The 12,886-nt window shown below is 55.4% G+C and overlaps 2 protein-coding genes across 2 annotated transcripts; both read left to right on the forward strand.

Annotated features, from left to right (window-relative positions):
- The first annotated feature begins 414 nt into the window (after positions 1-414).
- BDP55DRAFT_73470 (fungal-specific transcription factor domain-containing protein) lies at positions 415-3,736 on the forward strand. Its single transcript, XM_060580236.1, has 5 exons — positions 415-1,087; positions 1,207-1,414; positions 1,489-1,520; positions 1,599-3,188; positions 3,241-3,736. Exons 1-5 carry the CDS (start codon positions 563-565, stop codon positions 3,397-3,399), a joined length of 2,514 nt encoding a protein of 837 aa, XP_060431657.1. The 5' UTR covers positions 415-562; the 3' UTR covers positions 3,400-3,736.
- A 7,004-nt stretch (positions 3,737-10,740) lies between these two features.
- BDP55DRAFT_692538 (NmrA-like family protein) lies at positions 10,741-11,949 on the forward strand (the record flags this gene model as incomplete). Its single annotated transcript, XM_060577131.1, has 1 exon — positions 10,741-11,949. The coding sequence occupies one exon, from the start codon at positions 10,741-10,743 to the stop codon at positions 11,947-11,949; it is 1,209 nt and encodes a 402-aa protein (XP_060431658.1).
- Positions 11,950-12,886: the final 937 nt, after the last annotated feature.

A 12,886-nucleotide genomic window follows, 5' to 3' on the forward strand; every position in this document is an offset into this window, starting at 1 on the left:
GCAAAAGCATATCTGGGTTCTGGTTTGTTGGCATTTTTCTCAAAAAGGGTTGGGTCGTGATGCAATTCGACCCAACCATTGTGTATCGTGGTTTTGGCACTTGTAATACTGGTATGGAACTTTGGTGGTCGTCCAAAGTAGTCGGGGTTAACCACGCCATATCCCCGATACTGGCCGACGGATGGCTCCGTCAGCTCATAGTTGCCTAGATGGTTTAGGCTGCTTTTAGGAATCAAAAGAATAACCCAAACATGACTTGCATGCATCCTCCTGCATTCCAGAACGGAGTCCCTTCCAGACGCACGCAATTACATGCTGTTACAGGGTGACACACGCCGTCACCCGTAATCAAAGAAGAGACAAAATTCAGCTCCGTGATTGACGTCAAATAGAGTTTAGACCTCCGGATCTGAGTACGGACGGCACCACGGCGCAAACCCCCCTTTTCCAAAGGCCCCACCCCGTCTTTCCCCTCACACCCACTCACAGACGGCATCGGACACGGTGTACCGTCTCTAATCCTCCGCTCCCCTATAATCACCTAGAGCGTCCGTAAGCTCCAATGAATTCGGACCAAGTAACCCCGCCTGCCGGACCGGATACCGGCGGCAGCAACCCCTCCTCCAACTCCAACTCCTCTGCCCCCGGCCCCGGGCCCTCATCCATCAACCACCAAGCATCGGCTTCGGCATCGGCGTCAGCCTCTGCAGCCGCAGCCGCAAAACGATCCCGCGTCCTCCTCTCCTGCGGCCCCTGCCGCACATCCAAGCTGAAATGTGACCGCTCCGAACCGTGCGGCCAGTGCCTGAAGAAATCCCGCCCGGAAGGCTGCGTCTACGCGCCCAAGCCCGAGAAGCAGAAGCCCGCCAAGGGCATGGCGGCGCGGCTCAAGAGGCTCGAGGGCATGGTGAGGACGATGATGGATGAAGGAGCCAACGGCGCGGGACCACAGACTGCTGGTACTGATGCAGCTGCTGCCAACGCCGTGGAGGAGAAGGGTGTCGCGCAGCCTGGGGGTCAGCTTGTTCAGGGGGACAGGGCGAGTACGTACGTCGGGGCTACGCATTTCATGGCCATTCTCGAGGATGTAAGTTTGTTCTTTTCTTTCTTCCCTGAGAGCCCCTCTCACCGGCTATGTTGTGTGTTGTTTTCAAGACGTGAAGCAATTATGAGAGGGATGAGATGTTAACAGAGAGGGATTGCCAGATTGAAGATATGAAGAGCTACTTTGAGGAGCCAGAGGCCGACTGCGACGAGAGCCCTGAGCCATCCGACGAGATCGAGGCCCCAGATCTCATGCTCTTTTCTAGAAACATGCCTCGCAGCAGAGAAGAATTGTTGAAGCTACTTCCCGAGCGCAAGATTGTCGACAGACTCATCATGAGGTACTTTTCCTCTCGCAGTCCATCACAACGTAATTACACCACTCTCCCTCATTCTCGCAATCGTTCGTCCATTACTTTGACGTGTATATTGACTACGTTGCAGACATCGTCCACAGACCAACCTTTGTAAAACATGTAAGTCCTCGCCCTCTTCCTCCTCCCCTCTACCCCTTTTTACCAAACAATCTCACCAACAAACGAACTCCATCTCAGTACGCCCGCTTCTGGTCCGACCCGTCCGGCACCGACCTCCACTGGCTAGCCCTCCTCTTCATGGTCATGTCCCTCGGCGTCTTCTACTCGACCTTCATGGCGCCCCACGAGCTCTCGGGCGACTCTCCGCAGCCGCCCATGGACCGCTTCAAGCTCTTCCGTGCCGCCGCCGCCTACTGCCTCGTCTGGGGCAAGTACACCCACCCCACCATCGCCACCATCCCGCCCTTCATCCTCTACGTCGAGGCCGAGTTCATCATCTCCCGCGCCGCCCAGATGAACTGCTACGTCCTCTCCTCCGTCTGCCTCCGCCTCCTCCTCAAAATGGGCCTCCACCGCGATCCGGACCGCCTCCTCGCCGGCACCGTCTCCCCTTACGAGGCGGAGATGCGCCGCCGCATGTGGAACATGGCCGTCCAGCTCGACCTCCTCGTCTCCTTCCACATGGGCCTCCCCAGCATGCTCAACGGCATCGACGCAGACTGCGCCCTCCCGCGCAACCTCGTCGACGAGGACTTTGACGAAGACACCCCCGTCCTCCCGCCCGCGCGTCCCGTGACGGACTACACGGAGATGACGTATCCCATCAACAAGTCCACCATAATGCTCGTCTTCGGCCAGGTCGCGCGGCAGTCCCACCTCCTCGCCCCGCCGCCCTACGCCGAGGTAATGCGCCTCGACGACCTCCTCAACACCTCGTGGCGCGCCGTGCCGCCGTTCATGATGGTCAAACCCCTCCAAGAGTGCGTCACCACCCCGCCCATGCAAATCATCCAGCGCTTCGGCCTCGCCTCGCTCTACAACAAGAGCCGCTGCGTCCTCCACCGCCGGTTCCTCCTCGAGCCCCGGCCGCGGCGCGAGCACGACTACTCGCGCCAGCAGTGCCTCGAGGGCGCCGTAACCCTCCTCGACTTCCAAAACACGATTTGGCACGCCTGTCAGCCGGGCAACATGCTCAGCCAGCACGGCTGGTTCGTCTCCTCGCTCGCCGTGCACGATTTCCTCCTCGCCGCCACCATCATATACCTCGCCGTCGGCCACGAACCGTTCTGGGGCGGTGACGCCGACATGGACGTGGACGGGACCACCGCCGCGGCGACATCTGCTTCGCCCGCGTGGATGGCGGAGATGGAATCCCCACCTACGAGGGCGTACCTCCTGCACCTGCTGCAGAGGTCATACTCCGTCTGGGTCGCCATCGCGGGCGGCGTGCCCGAGGTGAAGAAGACGGCGGATATCCTGGAGACGATGCTCAGCAAGCTGGGGTCGCCGCCGAATTCTCCGCCAGAGAACAGGGGCGCAAAGGTATCGTCGGCGTCGGGACTTCGCCAGAGTGACGGGCCGGCATCAGCGGCTCGTTCTGCTCAAGACGACCAACAGCTCCTCAACGGCCTTTCGATCAATGGTACGGCTGCGAAGATAACCCCCCCTGGTGATAAACCTACTAACTATCTAGCAGATTCCACATCGTTGCCTACAGCCACGGCGAACCGTTTCCAGCCCTTTGAGTTTGTCACTTCAGGCCTCGGACCTAGTGAACCTGGGCTCGATCGTGGATGGGCGGCTGTTGGCGACGAAGAAATGGACTGGGTATGTTTACGCACTCGCCAAGTAAAACCGTACGTCTGACTAATGTCTGCAGCGATACTTTGACAATATCATGGCCCAGCCTCACAACGACCCCATCGGTCTCGAGTCACTGGACGCGTCCCAGCCGTGGTTCGAACGGGCACTGGGACCAGAGGATTTCGACTTCTCTATGTCTAGTGCATGGGATCCGAGCTTGGGACAGTCACGTTGAAGTCATGGCTTACCGCCTTCAAAAGCTGTTTGCCACAATAAGCTTCTAAGCCTACATATCAAAGTTCCATTGCTCAGAAACCGCTGTCAGGGCGGCTTGGCAGCTGAACGAAGCTGATCTGGGGCACACAAGCATCGCCCTCGAGCTTGGCCGCCCCAGAAGGGGTACATGGGGCTGCGGCTCCGCGAGCTCCTCCAAAAGAAGCATCTCCTCCTCTTGGGTACAAGCCCCTCCAGCCCCCCCGACCCAGTGCAGCAACTGGCTCGCTTAGGGGCTAACTGGACCTGATGAAGTTTTCTCTCCCCAACACGCGATATCGGTGCCCACAACCAAGATGGGCCCGTGGGGGATAGCTACCCATTGCCCTGATGGAGATGGCTAGCTGGCAGGGATGTCAAAAAAGGTCGGCTCAGGTGACTTGAAAATAGACGCGAGGTCGGCGTTGGACAGCAATTCACAATAGACCCCGGATTTTCCTTCTCCTTCGGGTCCGCGCCAATATCTAGCATTTGGCTGGACCGATGGTGTGCGATGAGCGGCCGTCCTCCGGGGGATTGGACCCTGCAAGCTCGATGAGGGGTTCTCTCGGCGCTCGATACACGGTGAATACTATAACGTAAAATTGGTGGGCCGGTGGAAGTGGCCGGCGGCGACGTGCGTTTAGAATCCCAACAATGTCGTCTTCAACAACGGCGAGAACCATCTTTGGCGTGTTTTCGTCCTACATATATACGTCTCGTCGGCAGCGTCCTCATAGACTCTTCGTCAAAGGGCGCGACGTTGCCGACGAGAGAGCTGGCCTGCAACGATGCCCTACAAGGCATGGGCCAACTTCCCCGCAAAACCCGCAGATTGACGGCAACGAAGCGGGGGCTGTTTGCATTAGCAGCAGCATCTGGAGCAGCTGGGACCCAGTGGCGCTTGTCCCTTGAGCTGAGCTCGCTCCCAAGAAGGCTGGTTCTTTCTCTTGGCTCTTTTGTGGTGGGTTACGCAATAAAGCCGAGTTTCTTTGGGGACGGCCAGACCGCGACGCAACAACAAGCTTCTTGGGTGCACATTTGGAGATTTGCAGGCTCCTCCGCGGAGATGCCTACTTCGGAGAGGGAGGGGAAACGTTGGCTTATGAGCAGTATGGAACGCCAGTTGGTTCGCTTGATGACGGCATGGCGGTCGTCTGGGACGTTTGCTTGGCTCCATTTGTACGTAATGAGGAAAATGCGGTGCTAGCAAGGTCGGCATTGCGCGATTCCTGGGTCGTCATTGGCGCATTCTTGCTCGTGCTTGACCTGTCGTCTCAGCTCTTTGTCAATCAGATTACGGATATTGGCGCCTCCCGAGTCCCGACAGCTAGGTCGAGGTTGACTGTTCTTTTTGTCGTCCAGCGGCCCATTGTCTCGCCATCTCCAGTGGCTCGTTACCGGACCGCTTTCAGAAGGGAATTGAGCATCGTCCCAAGGCACTGGAACCGATCATTGATGACGGAGGTCCTAGTAGACAACGGTCACAAATGCTGCACGTCTAGACTTTCAGCAGAAGCAGGTTCCGCCTCAAAGTCCGCGTTAGCCTTCAGGGATGCCCCGCCGGGTTGCGTTTGAATCCTGCGGCTTGGCCTAGGCCATTCTTCGGGGTTTGAGGGTGTCTGCTCACATGGAATGTTATTAGTCGGAACGTCATCGGAACCGGAATTCTGTGGAAAATTGAATGTGTGCACACGGGTGAAGGCGCCTTTACCTTGATCCTTTCCCTCTACGCCCATCGTAGAACATGGCGCAGTATACGACAGCATAATTGGCTGATAACAACGACGCTCTCATGACCAATGGCATTACCCGCGTGAGGCTCGAACAAAAAAAATCGATTAGACGTTGGGTGCGCCTCCGCGAAGGTGGTTACTCGACGCTTCTGCAGCCGACGTGCATGAAGGGCCCTCAAAGACAAAATAGGCGGCGTTGTGGTGCGGTGCTAGGTCGAACCTGGGTGATGCAGCAAGCGCTGTAACCGGTGGGAGCGTGGCACGGATAGCTCAGCGAGGAGGCTAATCTCAGACCTGCAGAGAGTGAGGCTAGAGCCTAGATGCTAGTGTCTGCATGTGCTGTGGGTGGGAGATTCTGGATGTTGTCTGGTTGTGTGCAGCGAATTTGCCCATCATGGCGTAGAATTGCGATATTCGATGATTCTTCTGCCTGGGAGCTAGTAGTGGGACCCAGCCATCCGGGCCGGGGGGCCATGCTGTACGTACAGTGAGGGGGAGGTACCGCGTGAGAACCTGGTCGAGCATCGGGGTAGGTGCGAAGTAGGTATGCGTAACTTGTAAAGAGTATCCGTACGGAGTTGGGTTGTGCCCATTTGGTATCCGTAGTGGCATGGTCCGAAGAATTCGAGCTTTGGACGTAATAATGAAGCGGTGGGCTTTGAGATGGATGATGCAGATTTCTTTGGATCACGTTTGCGAGTCGTGTGGAGCTCTGAGCCAGAAAAAGTTTGCACAGGGTTCGGAGAGTATTGTGGCATCGGGATTGACTCCGATCACCGACCTGAAGAGGCGCCAGTTGACAGTATGTGGAGACGTTGATTTGCGCCGGGGGCTGACCGGCGCAGTAGTGCTTAAAAACAAGGACCCCGTGATGAACGACCGTGCTCGTAATAGGGCCCGTGAACCGACAAAGTCGGACTCATCAAGGTGCCCTTATCTGACGGGCTATGTGATGCCATGGTTCGAGCCGGGCAGGCAACTGTATCCGTCCAGATAGGCATGATGTACCCGTATGGAGGGAGGCGCAGACACCCGATATCCATGGACTACCTTATGGGCGGATGTCTCGGTCTGATGTGATGATGTGATGGCAGGTCGAACCCGTCAGGGTTGGTTTGTGTTTGACATGTAGTTGATGTCTCCGTAGTCGGTGAGCATATCGGAGGGTCACTTTGATACTTCAATATGGCAAACGTACGTACGACGTACGACTACCTACGCCTTGCGTAGCATGGAGGGACGATAAGAAGCCCCAAAAGGTTGTAAGTATTGTACCCATGTACTCCATCGTGACCGCCCCTGATGTCCTTGACGCCTTGGAGACAATGGCGGCATTACATGGGCTTGGTTGCATAGGTTTGGCATGAGGCGTGACTGACTGCGGCGCAGGTGCTTGATTTAGGCTGAGAAGGGTAATAAAGTTGCCAAAGATAAGGAAAATTTTTCTGAAGCAGCAGCAGCAGCATTGCGCAAGAGAAAAAAGACTGGGGACAGATGGTGAGAGGTCTAACTGTCTGAGGAGAAAAAAAACTTGGAGGTGTTTCTCAGTAGGTAACAGCAACTGTGTAAGCGAAACTCCGAGCCAACCGCTGGCATCCTCTTACATAATAAAGCCAACCCTACTGTGCTAGGACTCGCGGGAGAGAAAATTACTGCAAATGGGGCACTGGGGAGGCCCTAGTAATATTCTTTCTCAAGTCTTCCTTCCACTATCTACCTACCTTACGGATACTTCGTACGTCTGGCAAGGTAGCATGGTACGGTTGGTGCCACTGTATGTCCGCCATTGCACCTTCCAAGTTTCTTTGCCGCTCATGAGACATGGACACAAAGACTTGAAAGTTGAGGGTTGAGACGGAAAGACAGAGGGCAGCCAGTGCCCGCCGTAGCCCCGTTCCAAGACCCGTCCAGAGCGGCCCCTCTTTTGGAGAATGGCTCCAATACGGCTCCAATACGGCTCCAGAAGTCCCCGTCTCGTTGATGCATCGCCCGATTCAGTGACCAAGTCATCGATCCTGGCCTGCTACTGGTTGCGCTGCACCAGACGTGGTTCCGGAACGAAGCAATACACCCTGGAAAGTACAGACAACGGCGCAGCTTCTGGAAGTTGTTGGGTGAAGGAGGGACTGCGGATTGGCTTGAAAGAAAGAATCCAAGGAAAAGAGACACGAGTTTTCGTAGGTGGTGCTAGATGGAATGGGAAGGTAATGCGGTACACGTGCTCCCGCCTCGACACCGTACCGGCTGAGGTAGCCGCGTATCCTTTCTCTTGTATCCATACTACCTACCTACGGAGTGCCTGGGGGTGTCTTGCATCCCACTTAACTTCCCACCTCGCAGCTTTCCGCTTTACACTTACCCTCTCATTACTCGATAGCCGTGGTAATGCTTTCCCGGATCTTCATCATCAGTGGTGCAGAGTAGAGGTCTCTTATTAAGGTACTCGGTATCCGTACTTACTCGAACCACAACCCCATCTCACTCCCAGTGTTTCCATCTCATCTCATCCCATCTGTCTTGGGTTGCGTTCTTACAGTTCCGCGAGTGCCCCCCCTCCCCTCCAGCACGCCTGAGATCCGGGCGGGCTTCCGGCCCCATGGATGATGGCTTGATGGCTGGGTGTGCGTGTGTGGTGTTTCCGCTCGATGGGGCCCCGTTGTTTGCGCTTGCATCAAGGTTCGAATGAGAAAACGCAACGTGCTCAACCTCGTGGCCGCCGGCGAAGATTCAATTATTAACAGAAAAGGGCCAACCGCAAGGTCCTGTCGCGCCAGGCCCTGGCCACCGATTTTCACTCCAGTAAAAATACAAATTCTTTATCCGTATTGGAATTTACGTTTGACTTTGACTGTCCCGTTTGTGTTTATTCTGCTGCGCTTGCCGAGTACCTGACTCTACATTGAGAAACTCGCGGTTGCCGTCATTTGTCTAGCTCTTTGCATCGCCTAAGAAAGATATCATACTCTTCCTTACCTACAGCATTAGGTTGTTCCCGCCACACACCTTCTCTCTCTCTCTCACACACCCGCATACCTATCTACCTCAAGGTATCCATCCATACACACACTTGTTCCCCTCCCCATCCGCTTCGAGACTTATCAATCTACCGAGTCCACGGTTACACCTCTTCTTCACCCTCTTTCCTCACAACATCCTCTCATCCCACTGGCTGCTCTCCTCTGGTCGAACTGCATGCACTCTGCCCTCGGCCTGCCTTCCTGTTCGCTCGTCATCAGTCAGACGGCACAGTACCAGCACCAGCACCACCAGCACGGCCCAGAACCATCGCGGCATACCTTGTCCGTTTCCAGTTGGTCAAATCACCACACGGACTGACTAGGACCGGTATCAAAAGCTTGGAAACTCCCCATCTGAGGTCATCTGGTCTTCATCTCCTTCTAAGCTTTATTCTCAAAGCGTTGGATCGTTGGCCTGGCTCTCTCTTTCATACTCCAAAACGCCCCGACTTTACCTACCCTTTACACATACGGATACAGCCTGGACTTTCTGCTCCGGTCGTCTCAGTATCTTAAGGTTCGACTTCACATAAGGCAACCCCATCTTCTTTCTACCCGAACCACTCTACAGATTCGCCCTAGTCGTTCTGTAGGCAAAAGAGCCGCCCAACGATACAAAGCAGAAGGCCATCGCGATAAAACAACAAAAACGGCACCACCCAAGACCCCAAGGAATATCATCTGATCCAGCCGTTATCCACTGCACCGTGGACCTCTTCATTAACTGGTTTCCTGGCTGCCACCCGACCCCGTCTCAACCCATACACCGCTGGTGAGGCACACCCCGACATCAGCCAGCTTCGCATCGGATCTCCACGCCGAACTCCTTCCCAACCCGCCCGCCCAGCCCGGCGACTCTTTACAGACAAACCAGCCCAGTGCCCACGAGGCAATCTAGCCGGTAACACTCCAACGCGCATACTGGGGCACGGTCAGCCAGTATTTACCCCGATTGGACGGTCTCCTTGCACCGTGAGTATTCGGTTGCAGATTATCGGTGGATAGCCCGACGACAACAACGACAAGTACAGCAAGCACGCACACCTGCCGTCATCCCGGAGCTGTCCTGAGTGGGCAAGTCGACTTAGAACAATTGCTCACTTGACTGAGACCGGCAGGGGACACTCACACACACCACATTCTCACGCACTCACTCACTCGCTCTACGGATACTCTCACACGCTTTATCTCTGTGTCCTTCCTCGCACACGCACTCTCATCATCCACGCCTGCTGCAATCTTGGCGGGACAAATCTATCCGCACACCATCGAGAGCTGCCTTCCATCCCATCTAGACACCCCTCCATCATTTTACAGCTTCTGCAGCTGCCAAACGTCCAACCCTCGAGCCACTTATCTCAGGAACACCCGGGGCAAATACGAGACAGCGTACGACAATCCTAGAGATATCTTCCATACCTGCAGTCCTTGCCTCGCCTCGCCAAATTTCCCTTATCAGCAGCATTGGCAAAGTCTACCACTTTCTCACACCCCTCCCCACCCCTTGACGGAATACCTTACCTCCCCTCGCCGCCTCCGCCGACGGACGCAGCCTAGTTTGCTATCCGTCCATTCCCCCAGATCTTTTGATCGACCTTTGGCCTGAACAGGCGTGTGTCCATCTCTTGGATCTTGGCTTTTTGGGGCTGTTTGCTGGGGTTAACCCCGCCATCGACCAAAATAAGGAGCTCGCTGTTTTGATAGCGGGTGACTGCTATCTAAGGTATCTCGCCATTCTCCTCAACCGACCCCTCAGGGTTCTTGAATCATTCCGGTCCACGGCTTCAGGAACCGACCGCATTTGATTCTTGTTCCTTTTTTTTGCCCTCGAGAACGCACCCTGTCACGTCACCCGTCACCCGTCCACACCTTGACAATACTCCGTACGCCTTGCCTCTCTCCGCGTTCTCTCGACGTCGCGTGCGCAGAGACCTGCACTTGGCCCGTTCAGTCCTCCCCTATTCCGCGATAAGACCTCTGGCTTGCTATAGGTTCAGGGCGGGATTTTACGTATCGGTTTGTCACGGTTGATACTCCTCTTTAAAAAAAAAACAAATCCCATCCATCGAATCCGACTTAACGATCGACGAAGCCGTTTTCGGGACAACCAGCCCAACACTACATCGCTCTCTCTTTTTTTTTCCCATTTCTCCACAAACCAAGGCCGCACTTACACCCTCCCTACAGCGCATTCTCTGGGGGAAATAGCGGGGTTGACGACAAGCCCTTGCAGCACCCCTTTCTCCCGACTCAAAAAATTCCTCTACTCTGTGCCGGCCGCACAGTCAAAGCCTCTGCTCTTCCCCGCAAGAGCAGTTTATGTTCGAGGCTTCTCAGATGGTGACTCTGATGCCTTCCCAACTCAACGGGATTGGGATCCCTATCCGACCCGCCAAGCAACAACACCAACAACACCAACAGCAGGATCACTCAAATCACCACTACCACGGCGACTCGGCTGTTTACAGCGCCGTCAGGACACACAAACACTCGCGCTCATCTTACTCTGACGCCTCGCCGTTGTCTTCTTCAAGAAACAACTCCCTCACCTTCCGCCCTTTCAAGCGTCCGATGCCCACCCCGAACAAGACGATTGCTGTCATCAATGCCAGCGGTCGTCAGGCTGCATCATTTATCAGAGTTGCCACGGCTGTGGGCTACCACGTCCGCGCTCAACTACGAAATCTCGAAGGCGTCGTAGCCACCGAGGTCAACTCAAATCCCAATGTCACCGTTCTTGTCGGCGAGTTGTACACGAGACATAAGCCCACTCCGGACAACAGAGACGTGACAACTAACGGCCCCATTTCCGGTGTCGGTGTAAACCACGACCTCATCAATGATCTCTTCCGCGGTACTCAGCTAGCTTTCATCAACACCACCTTCTATGGAGACGAGTTTCAGATCGGAAAGGCACTTGCCGACGCCGCGAAGAAGGCTGGGGTACAACACTACGTCTACTCCACGATGCCCGATCATGCCGCATACAACTCGGATTGGCCATCGCTTCCTCTCTGGGCTGCCAAGCACCAGGTCGAAGAGTATGTCCGCTCCATTGGCATGCCTGCTACCTTTGTGTACACTGGCATTTACAACAATAACTTCACCTCGCTGCCCTACCCACTCTTCTGCATGGAACTCCAGCAGGATGGTTCCTTCACTTGGCAAGCCCCATTCCACGAACATGTGAAGCTGCCTTGGCTGGATGCTGAGCACGACGTCGGTCCCTCCATCCTACAAATTTTCAAGGACGGTGTGGCCAAGTGGCGTACAAAGCGTGTTGCTTTGGCTTGGGAGATGCTGACTCCACACGAGGCCTGTGAGGCTTTTTCCAGAGGTGTTGGTCGGCCAGTCAAGTATGTCCGGGGCCCGATCGACCTGAAGGTCAAGATCCCCAATGGCTACCGTCAACAGCTCGAGGCGCTGGAGAAGCTGTTCTCTCTCGGCCACCAAGATCCCAAGAAGCAACCTCCCTACTTTGGAGATGTAGAGCTGGAAGAGAACTGCCTCACTCAGTCTATGGCACTCTGGGAGGGCCCGAGAGGTCTGGAAGAATACGCACAGGAAGCTTTCCCACTGGAGGAACAAGCCAACGGCTTGACGTGGATGTTGGAGGAAGAGGAGGAAGTGCCCGAGGAGGAAGTTGCGCCAGCGGCCCACCAGCGGGATCAGGAAGTGCAACAAGAAGAGGAGGAAGAAGAGGAGGAGTACTCAGATGAGGAAGACGAAGGCCTGACGATGAGAGGGCTGAAGAGAGACGAGGAGGAATGGCTCGCATGAAGCCGGGGCCCGTGGAAGGTTAGGACGCGGCACCACTTGGTTTCGACGGCCTTGGGCTCGAACGACTTTACACGTGTCATCGACACACACATTCGATTTACACATTGCATGCGGCGGCGTCCAGGTGCCGAGGATTGTTGAATAACGAAGGGAAAACGGTTCGGGAAAAAAAGTGCGTTGCGTTTGGGGAGTCGATTTTCTTTGCTGCCCGGCGGTGGTGTACCTCCCCCCAAGTCGGGGTTGAGATGAGACCTGTCTGAGCGGAGCCAGTTTGTGTGATGGCGATGATGGCTCTTTTCCTCGATATCATTCATATGGGCTGGCATGGCGTTGCGTGATCGACAAAAACAAAAGAAAAGGGGTAGCTAGTTGTGCATAAGATAGCTCCCAGGCGAGTGTTCTCTCTGGTAATTGTGCTTTTTGGTTTACTTCATGACAGAGCGAGGAGGGATTCAAGAAGAAAAGACAGGCAATGGGCCTCAACGGTGCCTTCTTCACAAAATACGTAAAGACGATTTCAACTTTGAGCCACGATGTAGCCTACGGAGAAGAGATGAGAGGAACCCATGAGTGAGGTGAGAGGGCGCTTCAACCAGTTTTAAAGGCCATATTTCCTCATTTATGACGGCGCTTGTCGTCGGTTGAACAAATCCGGGTTATGTATGCTCAGTGGCAGGTGGCCATGCTTTTCCACCCCTGATACTAACCTGCCCCCTTGCTCTACGGCGTGGGGGTTTGTTCTTTTCCTCACGCGCACTCTTACAAAAAGAGTCAAAGACGACAACGCGCCCCCCGTGGATCCCACACTTTTTTCTTCGGTGAGCACCGCTGCACCGCGTGGGATGAAGACGGGCGACACCGACGGGCGGGCGGTCCCTTGACGCGGGGGTGCCGCCGCCGCGGCCGAGGATTTGCACAAGGGCCCCGGGAGGTGCAT

This window comes from Colletotrichum godetiae (assembly GCF_030913485.1).
Source record: "Colletotrichum godetiae strain CBS 193.32 chromosome Unknown BDP55scaffold_13, whole genome shotgun sequence".
Lineage (NCBI taxonomy): Eukaryota > Fungi > Ascomycota > Sordariomycetes > Glomerellales > Glomerellaceae > Colletotrichum > Colletotrichum godetiae.

What these genes read in the sequence shown, in the direction of transcription:
- BDP55DRAFT_73470 (XM_060580236.1), top strand. Translation starts at nt 563, where the DNA reads ATGAATTCGGACCAAGTAACCCCGCCTGCCGGACCGGATACCGGCGGC. An exon ending in TCATGGCCATTCTCGAGGAT is followed by an intron (nt 1,088 to 1,206) that starts GTAAGTTTGTTC and finishes AGGGATTGCCAG; the next exon opens with ATTGAAGATATGAAGAGCTA. An exon ending in GCGACGAAGAAATGGACTGG is followed by an intron (nt 3,189 to 3,240) that starts GTATGTTTACGC and finishes TAATGTCTGCAG; the next exon opens with CGATACTTTGACAATATCAT.